General features: G+C 38.4%; 1 protein-coding gene across 1 annotated transcript in view; it reads left to right on the forward strand.

Moving 5' to 3' along the window:
* Nucleotides 1-18062, forward strand: part of LOC150085923 (glucose dehydrogenase [FAD, quinone]-like) — an 88149-nt gene that overhangs the window by 53933 nt on the left and 16154 nt on the right. The window contains exons 9-11 of the mRNA XM_090374742.1: nucleotides 3648-3825; nucleotides 7612-7834; nucleotides 14278-14396. Coding sequence (XP_090230868.1) covers nucleotides 3648-3825; nucleotides 7612-7834; nucleotides 14278-14396 — 520 coding nt within the window. The remainder of the gene's footprint in view (nucleotides 1-3647; nucleotides 3826-7611; nucleotides 7835-14277; nucleotides 14397-18062) is intronic.

The raw sequence follows: 18062 nt of genomic DNA on the forward strand, positions 1-18062 counted from the left end.
CCCTTTTCTGTGCTCGTTCTAGCAAATCTACATCCTTCCTAAAATGAGGCCCCCCAGACCTGTATGCAGTACTCAAACCGCGGCTGACCATTGCCTTATACAAAGGGATGGCCGCCGTAGCCGAGTGGTCAGGTGTGCGGGTGCGTCAGTACAGTGCCTTAAGTGACCGGGGTTCAAACCCGTGACTGATGAATATGGTGCTGTTTCTTGTATTCTCTCTATCTTGTGAACTTCTCTGACCGTTTGGTCGTCCCGGAGTATAAACAGAAAATTTATTTATTATCAATTCAATGCAGGACGGAAGCCTCCTGAACAATCTCGTTAAGGAGGCTTTGTGACTGCTAAATACGGTAGATCTGCCAACCCGCAATGGACCATAATCTGCCACGCCGGTCCAGTGTGAGTTGGCAGATGTACCGTACTGTATTTAGCAGTCAGGGGATTGAACCCCGGTCTACTCAAAGAGCGCATGCTACTGCACTCCCGCTCCTGACCACCCGACATTACTCCTTATACAACCACGCATGTGTGCAGTACAAAGACTTTAGTGAAATCAAAGTAGATGACGTCAAAATTATTCTTTACATCCAATTCCTTTGTGATAACCTCATTGTTGCTAATCAGATTGGTGACGAATAATCTGCCTTTAACAAATTATGCTGCGATTCCCATATGGTTCCACTCATATCAAGGTGATCTTGCATTACTTTTTTAACTATTGATTCCATTATTTCCCCTGGTCAATCTCACAGGTCTATAGTTACCAACTTAGCTCTTTGAACCACCTTCTGAATATAAAATACAGTATGTATTTTATATTCAGAAGGCTTTAGTGAAGCCTATAGACAGATGTGCGTATGTATTACATACGCACAATACATACGCACTTCTAAATCTAAGGATGCTCTCATTATTATGGTTTAACTACCTCTTTTGCAGCTTCTCTGTTCACTTTAGCTACAGCAATTTATCTTCCCCTTCCTTTCAGTTATTATAAAATCAATTAACTCCCAAATTAATATCATTTGATAGCCTGCTAATCATATCTTTAAATTTCTTCATGTGTGAATATAGATGCATAATATCTATTCAGTTTGTCAGCAACCTGCGCAGGATCATCAACAGTTATGCTATTCATATCCAGTGAACCAATGTAGCTCACTCCTTCTCTTATAGTATTAACATACGCAAAGAATTGCTTGCTACTTTTCTTTGCACTCTTACCCAAAGACTTCTCATAATCTACCTGATCATGTATAACCAAACCCCTTGAGAATAATTTGATTATTGACTCGTGAGGACTTAGTGTAGGCCTCTGTGTTCCCTGACAATTATAATCATCTCATGCATTTTTTTGCATTCTGTCACTACGCTCATCAATCCGTCTGACATTCATTTTGGTTTAAACTAGTGTTTCCCAACAGTGTGGCACAGCCACCGTCACATGGCTGTGCTGCACCGTTGGGAAGACGATTTTGAAGTTCAAGAGGCGCCAACATCTAAGAGGGAGGTGGGGCGTTGAGAAAACTATACGGCTGCTTTTAAGTCTAATATTAAATACATGTTATAGTTCAATTATTATTAAATTCTGGAAGAAATAACTAAACTGCATTACGAAAGCTTTGATAGTATACTACAATTGTTAGGCGTATTAGCATATATAATAGCGCCTATTATCTTCACTATGTCCATCCGTCCGCACGTAACTACTCTACTCGTAATGGATGAATTTTCATAATTTTATATTTGGGATTTTTTTTTTTAGAAAGATTTGTCTAATTTATCGAGCCATCCCGATTTAATCAAGATTGGACCAATAGAAATGTGGCAATTATTATTTCTTTGTCCATTCGCATGTAATATCTCGATTCTCAGTCGACTGATTTTCATTAAGTTTTATATTTGGCTCTCTTAGAGTGATTTATTGAGCTTTTCCAAATTTCATTAAACTAGGACCAACAGAAATCTGGCAATTCTTCCCCCATGCGTATCACATAGAGCCCATATGATACGCATGGGGGGGGAAGAATTGCCAGATTTCATAGGCTATCCATCTTCAGTATAACATTCAATTATATTGTACTGAAGTGCTGAATGTTGTTTGTTGCTGCGCGCTGATTGGACAAATGAACGAGCAATATGGCGAACGCGCAAAAAGCAAATGTTTTCAGTTCGAGCATCAGTGGTTGTTTTCTTTTTTTTTTTTGTTATAAATTATGAATGAATCATTACTGTTTGCTAATGCGCCTGAAATGAAACACATTAACTAATTTGTTTAATTCATTAAATTACAGAGCCTGAAAGAGATTTCATTTCATGTGCTTATTTTCAATTCGGCGGTTACGTTTCTCTTTATGTCCTCAACATCCTGAAATCGATATTCTTTAAGGGCAGTTTTCACCTTGGGAAAGAGGAAGAAGTCCTCTGGTGCTAGATCGGGAGTGTTGTTGTTGTCATTGGGGCTTAACGACACAAGGGGCTAAGGCCTAAATGTGGCTCGATCGGGAGTAGGTAGTTGATTTGTACAATGCCACGTTTCGTCAGAAATGCCTTCAAAAAAAGCGAGGAATGGGCGGGGGCATTGTCGTGCAACAACAACCAGCTGCCTTTCCCTCGAAATTGCAGCCTAACCGGGGAAATGCGCCTTTAGTCTTTGAAGCACCTGTACGTAGAACGCAGCACAGACTCTCTCCTTCAGGTAAAAATTCCTTGTGAATCACACCGTTTGTCAAAAAATGTGATAAGCATCGTCTTGCCTGGACTCCTGTAAACGAAATTTTTTTGGTCTTGGTGATCATTTTGAAATCCGCTGCAGAGCATGCAGTGGATTTCAAAAACTTCCGCATGATGACACTCTTCGTTGCTTCTGCTCATTCGTGAGGCTGTGTAGCACAAGTTTTGCACATTCTTCCTTTTCCCTAAATCTTCATTCAGAATTTAACGAATGATCTACTTATTTATATTCAACTCATTAGCCTTCAATCTGAGGATCAAGCGAAGATCTCTTGTCACAATTTCCTGAACTCTTGCAACTGTGTCCTCATATCGAGGGATTGACGGCACCTACTTGTCCTCACGTCCGTCTTTGAACCGCTTATACCATTCAAACACACGACTTAACGTTTCAACAGTTACGTCAACGTTTCGTGTCACAAAATCATGACACGCAACGTTAACGCTACTGGTTGTTACTTGCAACTTGTCAGCTTACTGGACAATCTCTGTACCACTATCTGTTGGAGGAAGTTTGAACTACAACGTACCATTTCAGTTTATTTTCAAACTCATCGAACATGATCGCAACAGCAACAGCCTGGAACTGTATTGGCACACCTTGTATTGCACGGTATATACATTTGTACTTCACTTTTACATGTTTGCTACTTTAAGCAATACACCCTTTAAAATAAGACCTCCTCAAAATATGGAATTTGGAGGTCTCATTGTGCACATGCCTGTATGATGGGTAGCTTGTAATGAAAAAGGAGTGTTTCGGCATTCTAGAAAAACAATGATATTGTCAGGTTTTTTTTTTTTTTTTTTTTTTTTTTTTTTAACTATTAATATCTTACTATAATTGGGCGTGATACGTATTTATATAGTAGTTTTTCGTCACATCTTATTTATTATTATTTTTTTCCTTTTAGCTGTTTAAATCTTACTACAGACCATACATCAAGCAGGATGCATACAGCATGTACCCTGTTCTGCTCAGACCAAGAAGTAGAGGTTACATAAAACTGCGTTCAGCTGATCCATATGATTATCCTATAATTGATCCGCGTTACTACAGTCATCCTGACGACATTAGGACCATGGTGGAGGGTAAGTTAATACACCTTTACCGCTTTCTTGCACAATCAGTTTCTCTTCATGCTTTTTCACTTCACTGAATTTCTTAATTAATTTTCATGTATCAATAATACGCATTGGCACTCCAGCCGTGCATATCACTGCTGGGATTTTAATATCCCCCCCCCCCAAGCAAACAATACATGCTCCACGATTCTGTTAAAAAATCTCTGTTCAATCGAAGAAATCTAATTCTAACCAGCGAAATGCCATTTGGAACACATATTTGCAAAATTACATAGGCCATGTTAGGAGGTGAAACTGTATTCGGACCATGCTGTATTCAACGTCATAGCGGATATGACGCTATGACGATAAGAACTCGGTATTTGAACTAGATAATACCTTATGGGTTAATAAGGATGATAATATAAAGTATGTCTTTAGCCTAAACACAGACATTCCTAAAAGCAAACTCTTTAAGAAGGCGAAATCCTCCTGACTGTACTTTAAGATTCATGTACATTCAGTTTACACTTAGATGATTGTTTTTTGCAGCAGCATGATCGGGAGGCAACCAGAGAGGGTAATACTCTTGATCTGGTTATCAGCAGTGATCTTTCGTGTATTAAGAATTTGCAGATAAAGGAACCATTAGGTGGCAGTGATCACAGTGTACTGATGTGGGATTTACTTAAAGATGTAACTACCATCAGGGGTAAAGGAAAGGGATTTTGCTTCCGTAAAGATGATTACAGTGGTCTCAGACAGTTTTTAAGTTCCGTACAGTGGGACCAACTGATGATATTACCAACAGCAGATTCTAAGTGGAAAGCATTCAAGAAATTAACCATGAAAGCTACTAGACTTTTCATACAGATTAAGAAATATTGTTCAAGGTTTAGGCCTAAATGGTTGTCAAATGAGCTAATGAGACTCATGGCAGAGAAGAAAAATGCATGGGATGCATATAACTTATCAGGCGACATAGTAGCCTATGGCAGATATAAGCTAGTCTGTAATCAAGTCACAAAGGAGATTAGGCAAGCGAAGGCAGATTACGAGAAATCTTCGACAAAGGATGCTAAGAAAAACAGCAAGGATTTCTTTACTTATATAAACTCTAAAAAGAAGAGGATGAATCAGATCGGTCCACTTGATATCGATGGTTCGACTGTTGATGATCCTGCTCACGTTGCTAAAAAACTGAATGAGTATTTTGCATCTACATTCACACATGAGGAGTTAAGGAAGGAAAATGCCAGAGGTTTAGCAAATTGTAACAGGGTGCTTAATGATTTTGTAATAACTGAGAGCAAAGTGGAGGAGAATTTGTTGAAGTTAAACATAAGGCACCTGGAGTGGATGGGATCTATCCAGTTATATTAACGGAGTGGCAAAGAAATTAAGCAAACCATTAGCCATAATTATGAGAGCATTCTTGGACTCGGGGGAAATCCCCATGGACTGCAGGTGTGCAAATGAATCCCCAGTTCACAAAGGGGGATTGAAGGGTGACACGAGTAATTACAGTCCAGTTAGTTTAACTTCTGTTCCGGGTAAAATAGTGGAGTCACTGGTTAAAGATGCATTGCAGGATCATCTAGACAAGACTGCAGCAATAATTCAGACACAGCATGGGTTTGTTAAAGGAAAGTCTTGTCTGACAAATCTGATTGGAGTATGATGTGGTTACAAAGGAACTGGATGCAAAAAAATAATTTTGATATCATACACTTGGATTTCAGGAAAGCCTTTGACACTGTTGCGCATGGAAGACTACTATACAAATTGGAGTAGTGGTATTAAGGGAAGTTGCTACAATGGTAAAAAGGTGGTTGAGTGGGAGAAGACAGAGTGGCAATCAATGGATGCTTCTCTTCGTGGACTAATGTTATTAGTGGAGTTCCATAGGGTCGTGTTGGCCCACTGTTTTGTATATTTATCAATGATATTGACGAAGGTATATCAGGCTTAGTGTCAAAGGTTGCAGATGATACAAAGGTTGGCAGGGTTGTTAATGACAGTAATGGCTGTGTGCTACTGCAACAGGATCTAGAAAATTTGAGAAGATGGGCTGAGAAGTGGCAACTGAAGTTTAACATTGACAAATGCAAAGTACTGCATATGGGAAGAAGTAACCCCCAGAGGAACGTACCAATTGTGTGGTACTACACTTAGGGTGGTAGAAAATGAAAAAGACCTGCGAGTAATTGTGCAGTCAGATATGAAGTTTTTTGAGCAATTCAGACAGGCTGCAAGAGGAAGTCACGAGGTTTTGGCAATGATATACAGGAATTTTGCTAGCAGGGAAAAGGTGGTGATTGTCCCTCTGTATAAGGCAATGGTCAGGCCAGCCTTGAGTACTGCGTACAGGTCTGGAGGCCTCATTTTAGGAAGGATGTAGATTTGCTTGAACGTGTACAGAGAATGGCAACAAGATTGGTGAGGGGAATGATGGGGTCCTCTTACCAAGATAGGCTTGAGTTCTGCAAACTGCAGCGGCAGGAGACTAGGCACTTGCGCGGTGATCTGATTGAGGTGTATAAAGCCTTGAATTGGATTGAGCACGCTGAATTCTGATGGAAATCTTTCGCTTGCTCAGATTACGAACGTAAGGGGGCATAAATTCAAATTGAGGAAGGACAGTTGTAGAATAGATGTGTCACAATTTGCCTTTAGCCACCGGGCGGTTAATTGCTGGAACAAATTTCCATCTGTCGTTGTGAAAGTTGATAGCTTAAATAGATAGCTTAAATACAAACTTTTAGAGTTAATGGTTGTGTGAATTTTTTTTTTTTTTTTTTTTTTTTTTGGCTGATGCTGTATAAGCTCACACACTTGCTTTCTTGCATCACATGCCTCTATTTCTATTACTAAAATATTATTAAAATAGTTTTCTATAGGAGAAAACTTTAGCTTACTGGAATTCACACGCGCAAGGGTAACAGGAATCTAACACTCGCATACTTTGAGAACCTACTATAAATACGACAAATATATTCACTATAAATATAATCAGATTTACTTGTAATAATACTATGATTAGATTTATTAACAACTTCTGTACATAATAGAGTTAGTTTTTGCTACAAAAAAGTCAAAAAATCAAATTAAAAAGTTAATTAACTTTTTTAATGTACACTAGGGGGCTTCGCCCCCTGCTCGCTTCTTTTGATAAAATAAAATACTTACAGAAGCTTTCGACACTGTCTCTTCCTCAGCTATGAATACATAAATACTTTACATAAGGAAATCCTGAATGGTACCGCGTGGTCAGGCCAGATAAACAAAGCGCGAGCACGAGATTCATCTAGCATGATCACGCTAAAACAGAAGCTTGTTTTACCACATTAAAACAAGCTTCTGTTACGTATTTTAGTATTTGTTACGTATTACTCATAACCCGCATCTCTCTTCTCCCATTAGCTGAATAAATATCATCACTAGGAGGAAAATTATTTTAATGTATAGAAAGATTTGTATATCTTTTGTGGTCAGCGATCGTTTCGAACCAAGAACCAGATACTGTCGCCCATCATAGCTTCATCCCTTTCCTTAGTAACTTTCTACATTAACTGCCACTGCTTTTAATGTAGTATTCAGGTTTTAATCTGTTTTCCTTTCTATGTATTCATTTTTGCAAATAAACAATTTAATAATATTACACAATTCAGTTAGAACAGAAGGCGTATTTGTTGGTCTTATTTCTTCTAGCCTTCCCTGCTGTTTTAGAGGTGAAACGTTAAGTTTTAATGAGAAATAAATTTTTATGGAATTATTATATCATAAATTCATAACATTTTTGAATATTTATAGGTATGAAAATAGGTATTAAACTGAGCAAAACTCCACCCTTACAAGAGTTTGGATCTGTACCATTTATAGCGCCTTTTCCTGGCTGTGAACATTATCATCGGGCTAGTGATGATTACCTGGCATGCAAAGCTCGAAGTATTACTCTCACAATCTATCATCCCACTGGAACCTGCAAAATGGGCGCTCCCTATGACCCAACGGCTGTAGTGGATCCGAAATTAAGGTCAGTGATTATATCAGTGATACGTATCATATTGATAACTTTTTTTGTGCAAAGCATTAACTGCATCGGATTAATAACTGTTCAGAGGAGTAATAATCCCCCCCCCCCACGAGCATTTGAACTACAGAATTAAATGACACTCTTCAGGCACCTCACAGTGGAAATAATTTTATCTACCGGCTCAGCGACTAAGTGCGAAACCCAGTAAAACGTGAAGAATAAATAAATATATATATTTAATATAAAATTTGAACCAAAAATCATTTAAGGGCAAGAGCCTCAAGCTACGTCGTAGTACGACTAACGTACTGGTTAATGCAAATGCCTGTTTTATTCGTAGCCATCTACCAACGAAGCAAAACTGAATACTAGCCCCTGGATGCAATTATATCTGATATCGTGAGGGTATTCACAATATGAGATATAATTAAAACGATGCCAATTTAACTACTTTGGTAGATGGCGAAGAATAAAACGGATATATTTGCACTAACCTATACGTTATTATAAAATTTGAAATAAATAAATATATAAAACTAAATATGCAAGAAAATAGAAAAAAAAAATTTAGATAGAAAAAAAATTAGAATAGCAAACATCAGTGGCTGCAATGCATTATCGACCACGTTGCTTATCATATTTTAAATAAATGAAACCGATGCTAGTAGCATGGCAAACCAGGAGAGCGAAAAATAAACCAATACATAATAGTATCAAAATATCAAAAGGGTGGGGGAATCAAAATAAAGGATATTGCGCAAGGAACGCTCCTAAGATAATTTAGAAAAAGCCAATTAATAACAGGGCAAGTAACGTAAATTTATAAAATGCCAATTAATTCAAATTTAGCGGCGCCCGGAAGACAGCACTAAGTCAAATTAAGTGAAATATCAATAAAAAAAAAAAGAAAAGAAAAGAAACGAAAATCAACTACAGCACTAACAAATATATATATAAAAAATATTTATATAATTTTTATATATAAAAATTCTAAGAAAAACATTTTATAGAAAAAAATTTATAGAAAATTTATATTGTGTTTACAGAAAAGCTAGTTTTTTTAAATATATTTTAGAGAATAATTTTTTATCACTGAATTTCAAAGTTAAAAGAGCCTCGCTAAGCTTTAAATAATCGACACTTTTTACCATCCGTCCCCTGAAACCGTCAAACATGTAGTCATGTACTCACAAACGGTATGTGTTTAAAATGAGAGCATTATTTGCATTACCACTAAGTGTATCCGAGATTGTGCACTTTGAAGTGTTGGCCCATAAAACGCAAATTCTAATTAGTTGGTCAATCCTGAGATAAACATTGTGGGAAAGCAGATTGGAAAAATATTTTCCAATCTGCTTTCCCACATGTGATGTATATGAGCAAACTGTGTAAGACTTAAGCTTGACACCACATGTCACTGAGTTCCGCTGTGTATGTCCCGATTTCGAAATATGGTAATCCTATTATAGCGCCTGGATGCAATCCTTCCATTTAAAACGGTCCTCCATATGAGCTTCCATCAACTGGTAGCATCAGATGTCAACTAAAACTATAAATTCAAAAAGGCAGATTAATATAACTTACTTGACATTACAGCTAAGTAAGAAGGGCGACATAACCAAAATTCCTGAAGGGTATACACTCCCTGCTTATAGTGAAGTTTCATACAACTGGGACTGTCATACTGATGATTACTCTCTTGACATCCACTTTATGGCTAATATTTCCCGCTTTTGTAAATCGAACAGCAGCTGCCATTACGCATTGATGCATTCATAATAACATAACACGCTGAAACAAGAACTGAATTGTTCCTTAATAACTTATTTAAACGAGAAAAAAATAATAATCTAACTATCCTACACAAAATTCGATAAATGTAACTCGAAGGGGGAATATTCTGGAATGGGCACCCACAAATTTGATACTTTCTAGCATCAGTACAGTATTTGTGCTCACTAAGCGTGTATATTCCAGTTTAACCGGTCGCCATAATAACTTATGAGCGTATTTTATAGTTCTGCATGCACAAGGCAGTATCATAGCAACAGCACGAATCATCACTTAAAGTAGCACGTGCAACTGTTACATAATTGTAATTTATTGCAGAATATATGACATCGGAAAACTTATTTTTAAAATTGCCTATGATACTGTTATCTAAGACCAGTGTTTCCCAAATGGTGTTCCGTTTAGTGAAATTGTGGTCCCGTCAGAAAATAAGGGGCGGCAAAAAAAAAAATAGAATAACATTTCAAGACAAACTCGAATAAGGTTTCACAAAAAGAATTAGATTTTTTTTATAATTTTAATTCAAGAAATCATAGCATGTTCGTAATCTAATTATATGTATGTTATTTGAAATGATAAACATAATACTGTTTAAATTTCGCCAAACCAGTCAACTTCAACTACCCAAGAAGGCAGTTAATTCCAGTAGTCGACAACACGCTAACCAAATTTAAACTTCTTCAGATCCAGAATATTAATTTTCCCTAATAGTTTTTAGCCATACCTCCAGGCTCTTGTGACACTCACCAGAATAAGAAAATTCCACCGTCGTTCATTTTGTCTTCCACCCTGGAGGTGCCTTATTTCCAAGCTCTGTAAACCCATACATTTGTAATCTTTTCTCCCCTTTCTTATTTTCACCAGAGGAGTCGCCCGTATTTGAACTCTTTCAAAAATAAATAACCGAACTATAATCGACTCCTTCCTAATTTTTTTTTTTTTTTTTTTTATGTAAACCCCAAACACGAGAGGTATTAGAACCTATAGTACTTAGTACCGTGCTTGGTTATTTTTAGGAGCATTAGCAACTAAGGCCATATTGCTCCGGGATATGCGGTGGTCATTTCCTGACCTTTCCGCATCTTCCGTATTTGGTGGTGACGGGCTCGAACCCGGGTCTAATCAAGAAGCATGTGCTACGCACTGCTGCTCCTCCCACCTGGCTACGGAGGCGCCTACCGTGCTTGGGTTGGAGGTTGAGAAGACGAAAGAAGATATTTGTTGACATTGGACTTGAACTTCTGTAGACTAATTATCAGGAAATACGTATGAAGGAAGGTTGTTCCAGAAAACGGCAGTTGAATGAATAAACGAGGAAGATGAAAAGTTGGTTCTGTGAGTTTGAAATTGGACAGTAAATGGATGTTGGCTGGTAGCTGCATGTGTTCGGACTGTTTTGAAAGAGAGAGCGGCAATTATAGAAGCCAATTCAGAAGAACAGTGTCCATGGAAGTATCTGTAGAAGAGGCATGCAGCAGAAACAGTACGTCCATGAGACAGCGAGTGGAGAGACTGTTAGAGATGAATCATTAATTAGCCTAACTGCCCTCTTCTGAATGGAATCAAGACGCCTGAGAGAGGTTTAGGGGGCACCACCCCCGTTGTGGGAACAATATTCCATGGCAGGGCGGATTTCCGATTTATACAGAGTGAGCAGCTGTTTGGAAGAAAAGTAACGCCGAGAGCGAAAGAGAAAACCAAGTTTTTTAGATGCAGAGGAAGCAATATTTGTAATGTGCTTGTGCCAAGAGAGATTAGAAGTCAGGGTAATCCCCAAAAGAGATATATCATTTTGCCTAGAAATCGGAGTGTCACTAAAGATAAGCATAGGAGCAGAAGAATCCTTTTTGCGAGATATAAGACAAGACTGAGTTTTAGAAGGGTTGAAATTAACTAAGTTTTGTCTTTGCCCCACTGGAGAATTACCTGAAGATCGGCATTTAAGGAATTGGTAGCAGATTTTCGAGAAGTTGAAGCTGATTGAGCAGGACACGTTTTCTCAAAATGGAAAGTGGAATGCAATGTGCTACCATCGGCAAAACTATGGATAGGATTTCCAGTCAATGGAAGGAGGTCATTAATATACAAGAGGAAAAGAGTGGGGGGAAGAACTGAACCTTGGGGGACACCGGCATTAGGGAGAAGTTAGAGGACAGAGAGCCATCTACCATCACCCTCCGTGAGCAATCAGAGAGAAAACTGGATAACCAATTACTAAAAACAGTTAGCAAACCATAAAATGGAAGCTTGTTTAGAAGACCTTTATGCCAAACACGATCAAAAGCCTTTGATATGTCAAGAGCAACTACTTGTGTTTCACCGAACCTTTCCATTGAATTAGTCCATAAATGGGTAAAATAAGCCAGAATATCACCAGTGGATCGACAGTGACGGAATCCATACTGGCGATCGTTGATCAGACGGAAGGTTTCTAGGTAGTTTAAGAGTTGGCGGCTAATTGATTTCTCCATTACTTTAGGAAGAGCAGAAGTAATTGCAATGGGACGATAATTGGATGGGAGGGATTTTTCAACCTTTTTAGGAACTGGCTGGATATGAGAAAATTCCTAAGCAGAAGGAATAACACCTTTGGAATATGAAAGTGAAAAAAGGCGGCAAAGAATAGGAGTAAGTTCAGGAGCACAGGTTTTGAGAACAAGTGGAGAAATACCATCAGGACCTGGAGCTTTCTTAGCATCAAGATTCTTCAAAATCTTTCTGACATCCTTTTGACGAAAGACCACAGGAGACATTGAATGGAGCGTGTTGGGAATGGTGGGAGGTGTTTTACCAAGATCATTAATACATGAGTTGAAAGAAAAATGGAATGCTAGCAGGTGAGCTTTATCTTTGGCGAGTTGACAACAGAACCATCTGGTTTGGACAGAGGTGGGAGCAGAGATGGGCAAAAGTTGCGGCCAATAGCTTTGTGAAGTGACCAGAATGCTCGGCTACCATTAGGGCAAGAAGCAAGTTTTCTACTCTTAGCCTGTTCAACCTCTAGCTTGGACTGATTAATAACTGCTTTACAATTGTTGCGAGCTTTGGTGTAGGCAGAAAATGAAACTGGAGAATTAGAAACAAGCCAATTACGATATGCAAAATTCTTTTCTTGAACAGTCTTAGCACATTTATTGGAAAACCAAGGTTTAGATAAAATAACGAGATTTTAAAGTGGAGTGTGGGATAAAGGATTCCATTCCTGCAAGAATAATTTCACTGACAAGATCTGAGCAAACGTTGACATCAGAAGTGTTGAAACTGTAATCCGACCAAGGAAAAGAAGAAAAGAAGTCTCGCAGGTCGTCCCATTTTGCATTCTTGTAAGTCCAAACAACACGAGGTTGGGAATAGCCATGAGAGAAATGTTCCATTGGAGAAGAGACAATCACCAAGTTGTGAACTGAAGTGCCTAAAGGACCCCTCACTTCGACCGTGTACTTAGAAGGGTTGTTTTTGAGAAAAAGATCAAGCGTATTGGCTGTATGATTAGGATTGTCCGGTATTCTTGTAGGTAAATGAACAATCTGTGCGAGGTCATTAGTAATTGCAAAAGCCTCAGCATCTCGACCAGCTGGGTCGGTGTGAGTAGAAAACGGAAGCCAGGCTGGAGTTGTGAACATTAAAATCACCAAGGAAAATTATCTCACTGTTCGGAAAGTTGGACTGGAGAAAGTCAAGTTGCAAAGAGAGGAAGTCAAAGAGCTCCAAGTGATTAGTGGAGTTGGGAGAACAGTAGAGACAACAGATGAATTTGACACAGTGAGGTAGAGAGATTTTAAGCCAGAGAAGATAAAAGAGAGGAGATTCCAAATTGCCAAGTCTCTGGCAGGGAATATCAGAACGGACATATGTACAAGTACCACCGTTGAGGCGAAAGGAATCATACAGCGAATAATTTGGGCATCTGAGATGAGAAGTAGTTGAATCAACCGATAACTGAGATTCTGTCAGAAAAAGTACATGGGGTTTGGCAGACTGCAAGTGGAAATGGACATTGTTGCTTGCTTGCTAACTTTGATATCTGATCATATCAAATATTTTTCCTAAGTATCTTTCCTCATTTACCTCCTTCGTTTTAATTTGACATCCAACGATGCCAATTTAATTAATTAATTTAACTACTTTGGTAGATAGCTATGTTAAAATGAGCATTTGCGCTCACCTACATTCTATCATTCTATCTCGTAGCATGAGGCCTTTGCCCTTAAATACTTTATCCGTCGTTTTATATTAGATTAAAAATAAGTTGCTTCCAGGTCAGCAGTATTATTAATAAAGGGGCAATAGAATCATTCGAATACAAAAGAGAAATAAATTAGAATATATAGAAGTTTCTCTGAATTGATTACGAATAGCGTTAGCAAAGAACGAGAACATTTGGGAATGAGGAAAGCTCAGTTTTTTGAACTCAGGTAGGATTTATTATTTGCAATTTATTAGTTTTATATTTTATCATATTAAAGTTGTAATACACTTTATTGTATACACTTTAAGTTTCGACAGTTCAAACCTTTTTCTTATTGTACTGAATACATTAATTACGTAATCAATTAATGGATACTGAAGCGAGTTTTAATGTCATCTATAATCTCAAAAAACTTTTCATCAGAAAACATTACAGGGTTCTAACTGACTATTATTATTTTCAGGGTGTACGGAGTAAGAAGCCTTCGTGTGATAGATGCTTCTGTTATGCCCACCATTGTTTCTGGAAATTTGAATGCGCCAACTATTATGATTGGAGAAAAAGGTTCGGATATGATTAAAGGTAAAACAACCATTCTCGGGAGAAAGCGCACTTACGTGGATGTCGTAACCTGACAGAGAAGCAAAATGCCATTCTTATTGAGCTCACCACTAGTGACATTTTAGATTCATTGTGTGATTAGCCATTTCTCTCTCTTTCCTACATAATCGCAAAAGTTTCCTAACTTAAACCTTATTCGGTCCGGCCCTTTTCAAAGAACAACATCAAGTTGGCATCGCTATTCTGTAAATAAAAGAAATAGTGTCCGATGTAAAATGTATATAAAACAATATAACTGCATTATTTTACTTTTGAATATGGTATTTGAAATCTGTGTTTGAAAATAAACTATGCACAGCTAACAAGAGTAAGCACAATGACCCATCAAAGATATTTCGTACTACCTAACCGCTGCATAAAAGATATTCATAGTTATAGAATTTTAAAATGGATAACACATACTCGTGTTATCACTTTTAAATTTATCTCAAAAGCGAGGTAACGTGTTTTGGGGGAAATAGCCTTCCCCAATAGTAAAATATCGCATGAATAAGGCACATATCTATTATTTCTTTTGTGGTTATAGGATGATGTCTATCTCTGCTGGCATTAGTCTGTTAAACATCAAACGCTGTGAGCTTTGCATGTTCAAGAAACAAGTCTGCTTTTGGTGCAATCGGTTCAAATAAAGTGAAACTGCGGTCCACAGCAGTGCTCACATTGTTATGGATTGGGAGTACTGTATTTGTTCATCAGCCACAGTCCCGGCCTCCCTCATTCGGATTTACGTCTGTTTTGGCCTTTAAAAGTATCTGGTAGGCAACCGATTTTGTGATGAAAATGATTCACTGAAACCTGGTTGAATGGGAATGTTCCTGAATTTTACGCCAGGAGTATGCACATGGTGTAACGGTAGGACAAATGCCTGACTGATGTGCGACTACATTGAAAAGTAGTGCCTAATGTGCTTTCATTCACCTGTCGTTTCATTGTGTTACCGTTTTACAAACTCATCTATTACCTTACTTTTCAAAAAGCTATTGTAGTAACGAGCCGATTACTTAGAAAACCAAGATAGAAGCAAATTTAAACATTAAAAATAAGCTTCCCGGAAAGTATAAAGAAGGACTTCGACAGCCAGCACAGGTCCTGAAACAAACAGGGGCTGATCCATCTTTCCTCAACCCCCCTTCCCCTGGATAAATTGACCTTCTGTCTGCCACTTCTCGTTGTTCCTGAACACTACGAGATCAGGAAAACTCAATTTCAGTTCAAAATGACAACCAGTGTACAGTATAGTGTGCCGCGAATAATAGCCACAAGTGTTACTCAAGTGATCACTTTGGTTGTGTCTGTGTTTTTTTTTTTTTTTTTTTGCCGACGCCATTAGGCGTCAGTGTATTGTCTGTAAATGCGTGCACTGTAGTATTTTACAACCAGTTCGTTGAATGAAAAATCCGAGTTTCGAATAAAAAGAAAGCAACCCTTGACGCGAACGACTCACTCGCGAACAATGATAAAGACATTTTTATCATTAAAAATGATAAAAAGGGCTCAAACCCAGCCCTTTTAATTATAATTGAATATATATGTCTTCTATATAGATTGCCAGTGTCACGCCGTGTAACGCTTAACAGAGCACCGTTCACAATTTCCAGTGTCTGATTTCGTTATGTAAATTACGAGGGGGATTAAAAAAAAAAAAAAAGATTTGTATATTCACCTTATAGTTGTGCAATCTGCTTATTTCCCCCGACCTTGCACCTTTGCATTTTGTTCTCTTTCCTGCCCTGTCCCGACGTACTTTCTTTGTGGAAAACACTTTGCTGCCGATCGTGGTATGAAGGACAGTCAGAGGATTCTACAAAAACTCGTGAGAAAGTGTATTGATAGGTGGCTAAGTTGAAAAAATGTAATATATGTTTAGGTAATAATCCAGAGAACGGTATCCCTTACAAAATGGCGTCGAGAAGAAGAGGGGGGGAAGCAGTGACGTACGGTTCGTAACTCCGTCCACTCATTGCTTTCCCCCTCTTCTTTTCGACGACTGCACGTGGCGGATGTCACGTGACATAAGTGTATCGGAGCTGAAAAATAACAAAATTAACGGCAAAACGGCAATTTTTTGGGGGCAGCAAGTAGCAGAAATGCAATTTATTCGGGGAAGACAAAATGTCACATAACATAACATCTCAGAGTTAAAATGAAGGAAAATTAACACGAAAACAGCAATTTGCAGTATGATTGATGACTTTTGAGGTTATGATGAACATCGTGGCGAGATCCAATATTCCTTACATTTCGAGGGTACAGCTCTAAAACGGTGTTCGCAGGCCGGCCGCTAGTTAGTACACCTGACCGAACCTATTGGTAACTCTCTCTAGGAGGCTTCCGGTTTGTTTGTTTGGTTTTTAAGAGCATTAGCAACCAAGGCCATATTGCTCCGAGAATATGCGGTGGTCATTCCCTGACCTTTCCGCATCCTCCGTATTTGGTGGTGACGGGCTCGAACCCCGGTCTAATCAAGAAGCGAGCGTTACACACTGCTGCTCCTTACCACCTGGCAACGGAGGCGCCCGAGGCTTCCGGATCAGCTAGTGTATAATCTTGCTACCTCTACTCTGCCAGATAGTGACCGCATACACACTACTCTGCCGAGTAGTGTGTATGCGGGGAGCATTGTCGAGGCCACGTTATGTCAAGGATCTGGGTATATTCTTACCATGTGTACGCCATATCCAAAAATTTCATTACTTCATACAAATGTCCCACCCACTTTTTCTTACTATTGAATACACCATGAATTGTCAAAATAATAGAGCAAGCTTATCTGCGAAAAGATCTAAACCTCCCAAGGACTTCCTAATTCATTTCACAAATATACGTGGTCTCAATTCTAATCTCAACGATGTCCATTTCCACTTGCAGTCTGCCAAACCCCATGTAACTTTGCCAGAGTTAATGCTTTTAGTAATGATGATATCCTTCCAAGGCATCCGACTTAATTTAGACACGGACGTGAAAAGAGAAGTTGCGCTACTGTAATGAGCTAGTTCATATATAGTAGACGCGATGGGACACATCCAACAAGGGACTACAGTAGTCACGAAAAACTTCATACCGGATGTTACCTTTGCAATGGCAAAATCCGTTACGAAATGGTTTACTCTCACGATGGAAACCTATCTAGTCACAGGACATGGTGCCCTCAATGAGAAATTGTTTCAATTTAGACTTTCAGAGACAGAGCTTTGTTTCTGTGGAGCAAAGGAGAACTGGTTTCACATACTCTTCGACTGTACTATGTATAATGAATCCAGAGAAAAGCTGAGGAATGACATCCAGGGATTCTCCTCAACTGCAGTGGAACAGCTAATCCAAACAGCAAGTAATCTTGCAGCATTCCAGGCCTTTGCAAAAGAAGTTTTTGCTCGAAGGAAGAGGCTTATTCTAGGGGCGAACCCAGTTCTGCCCCAAATCAATCAAGTCTAAAGATAAAATTGGACAATATGATTCATTTCACCAAGAAGACCTGGACAATACTTAGAGTTTAAGTCTGTTTTTGATGTTATGGATGAGTTGCTAGTGTAAATTTTATGAGTTTTTTTTTTAATTAATTTATATATTTTATGTTTTTATAATGTTGTATTTATTTATTTATTTTATGAAAGATGTAAGATACTCCAG

The sequence above is a fragment of the Mastigoproctus giganteus genome, chromosome 5 (assembly GCF_048544385.1).
Source record: "Mastigoproctus giganteus isolate SK-2022 chromosome 5, ASM4854438v1, whole genome shotgun sequence".
Lineage (NCBI taxonomy): Eukaryota > Metazoa > Arthropoda > Arachnida > Uropygi > Thelyphonidae > Mastigoproctus > Mastigoproctus giganteus.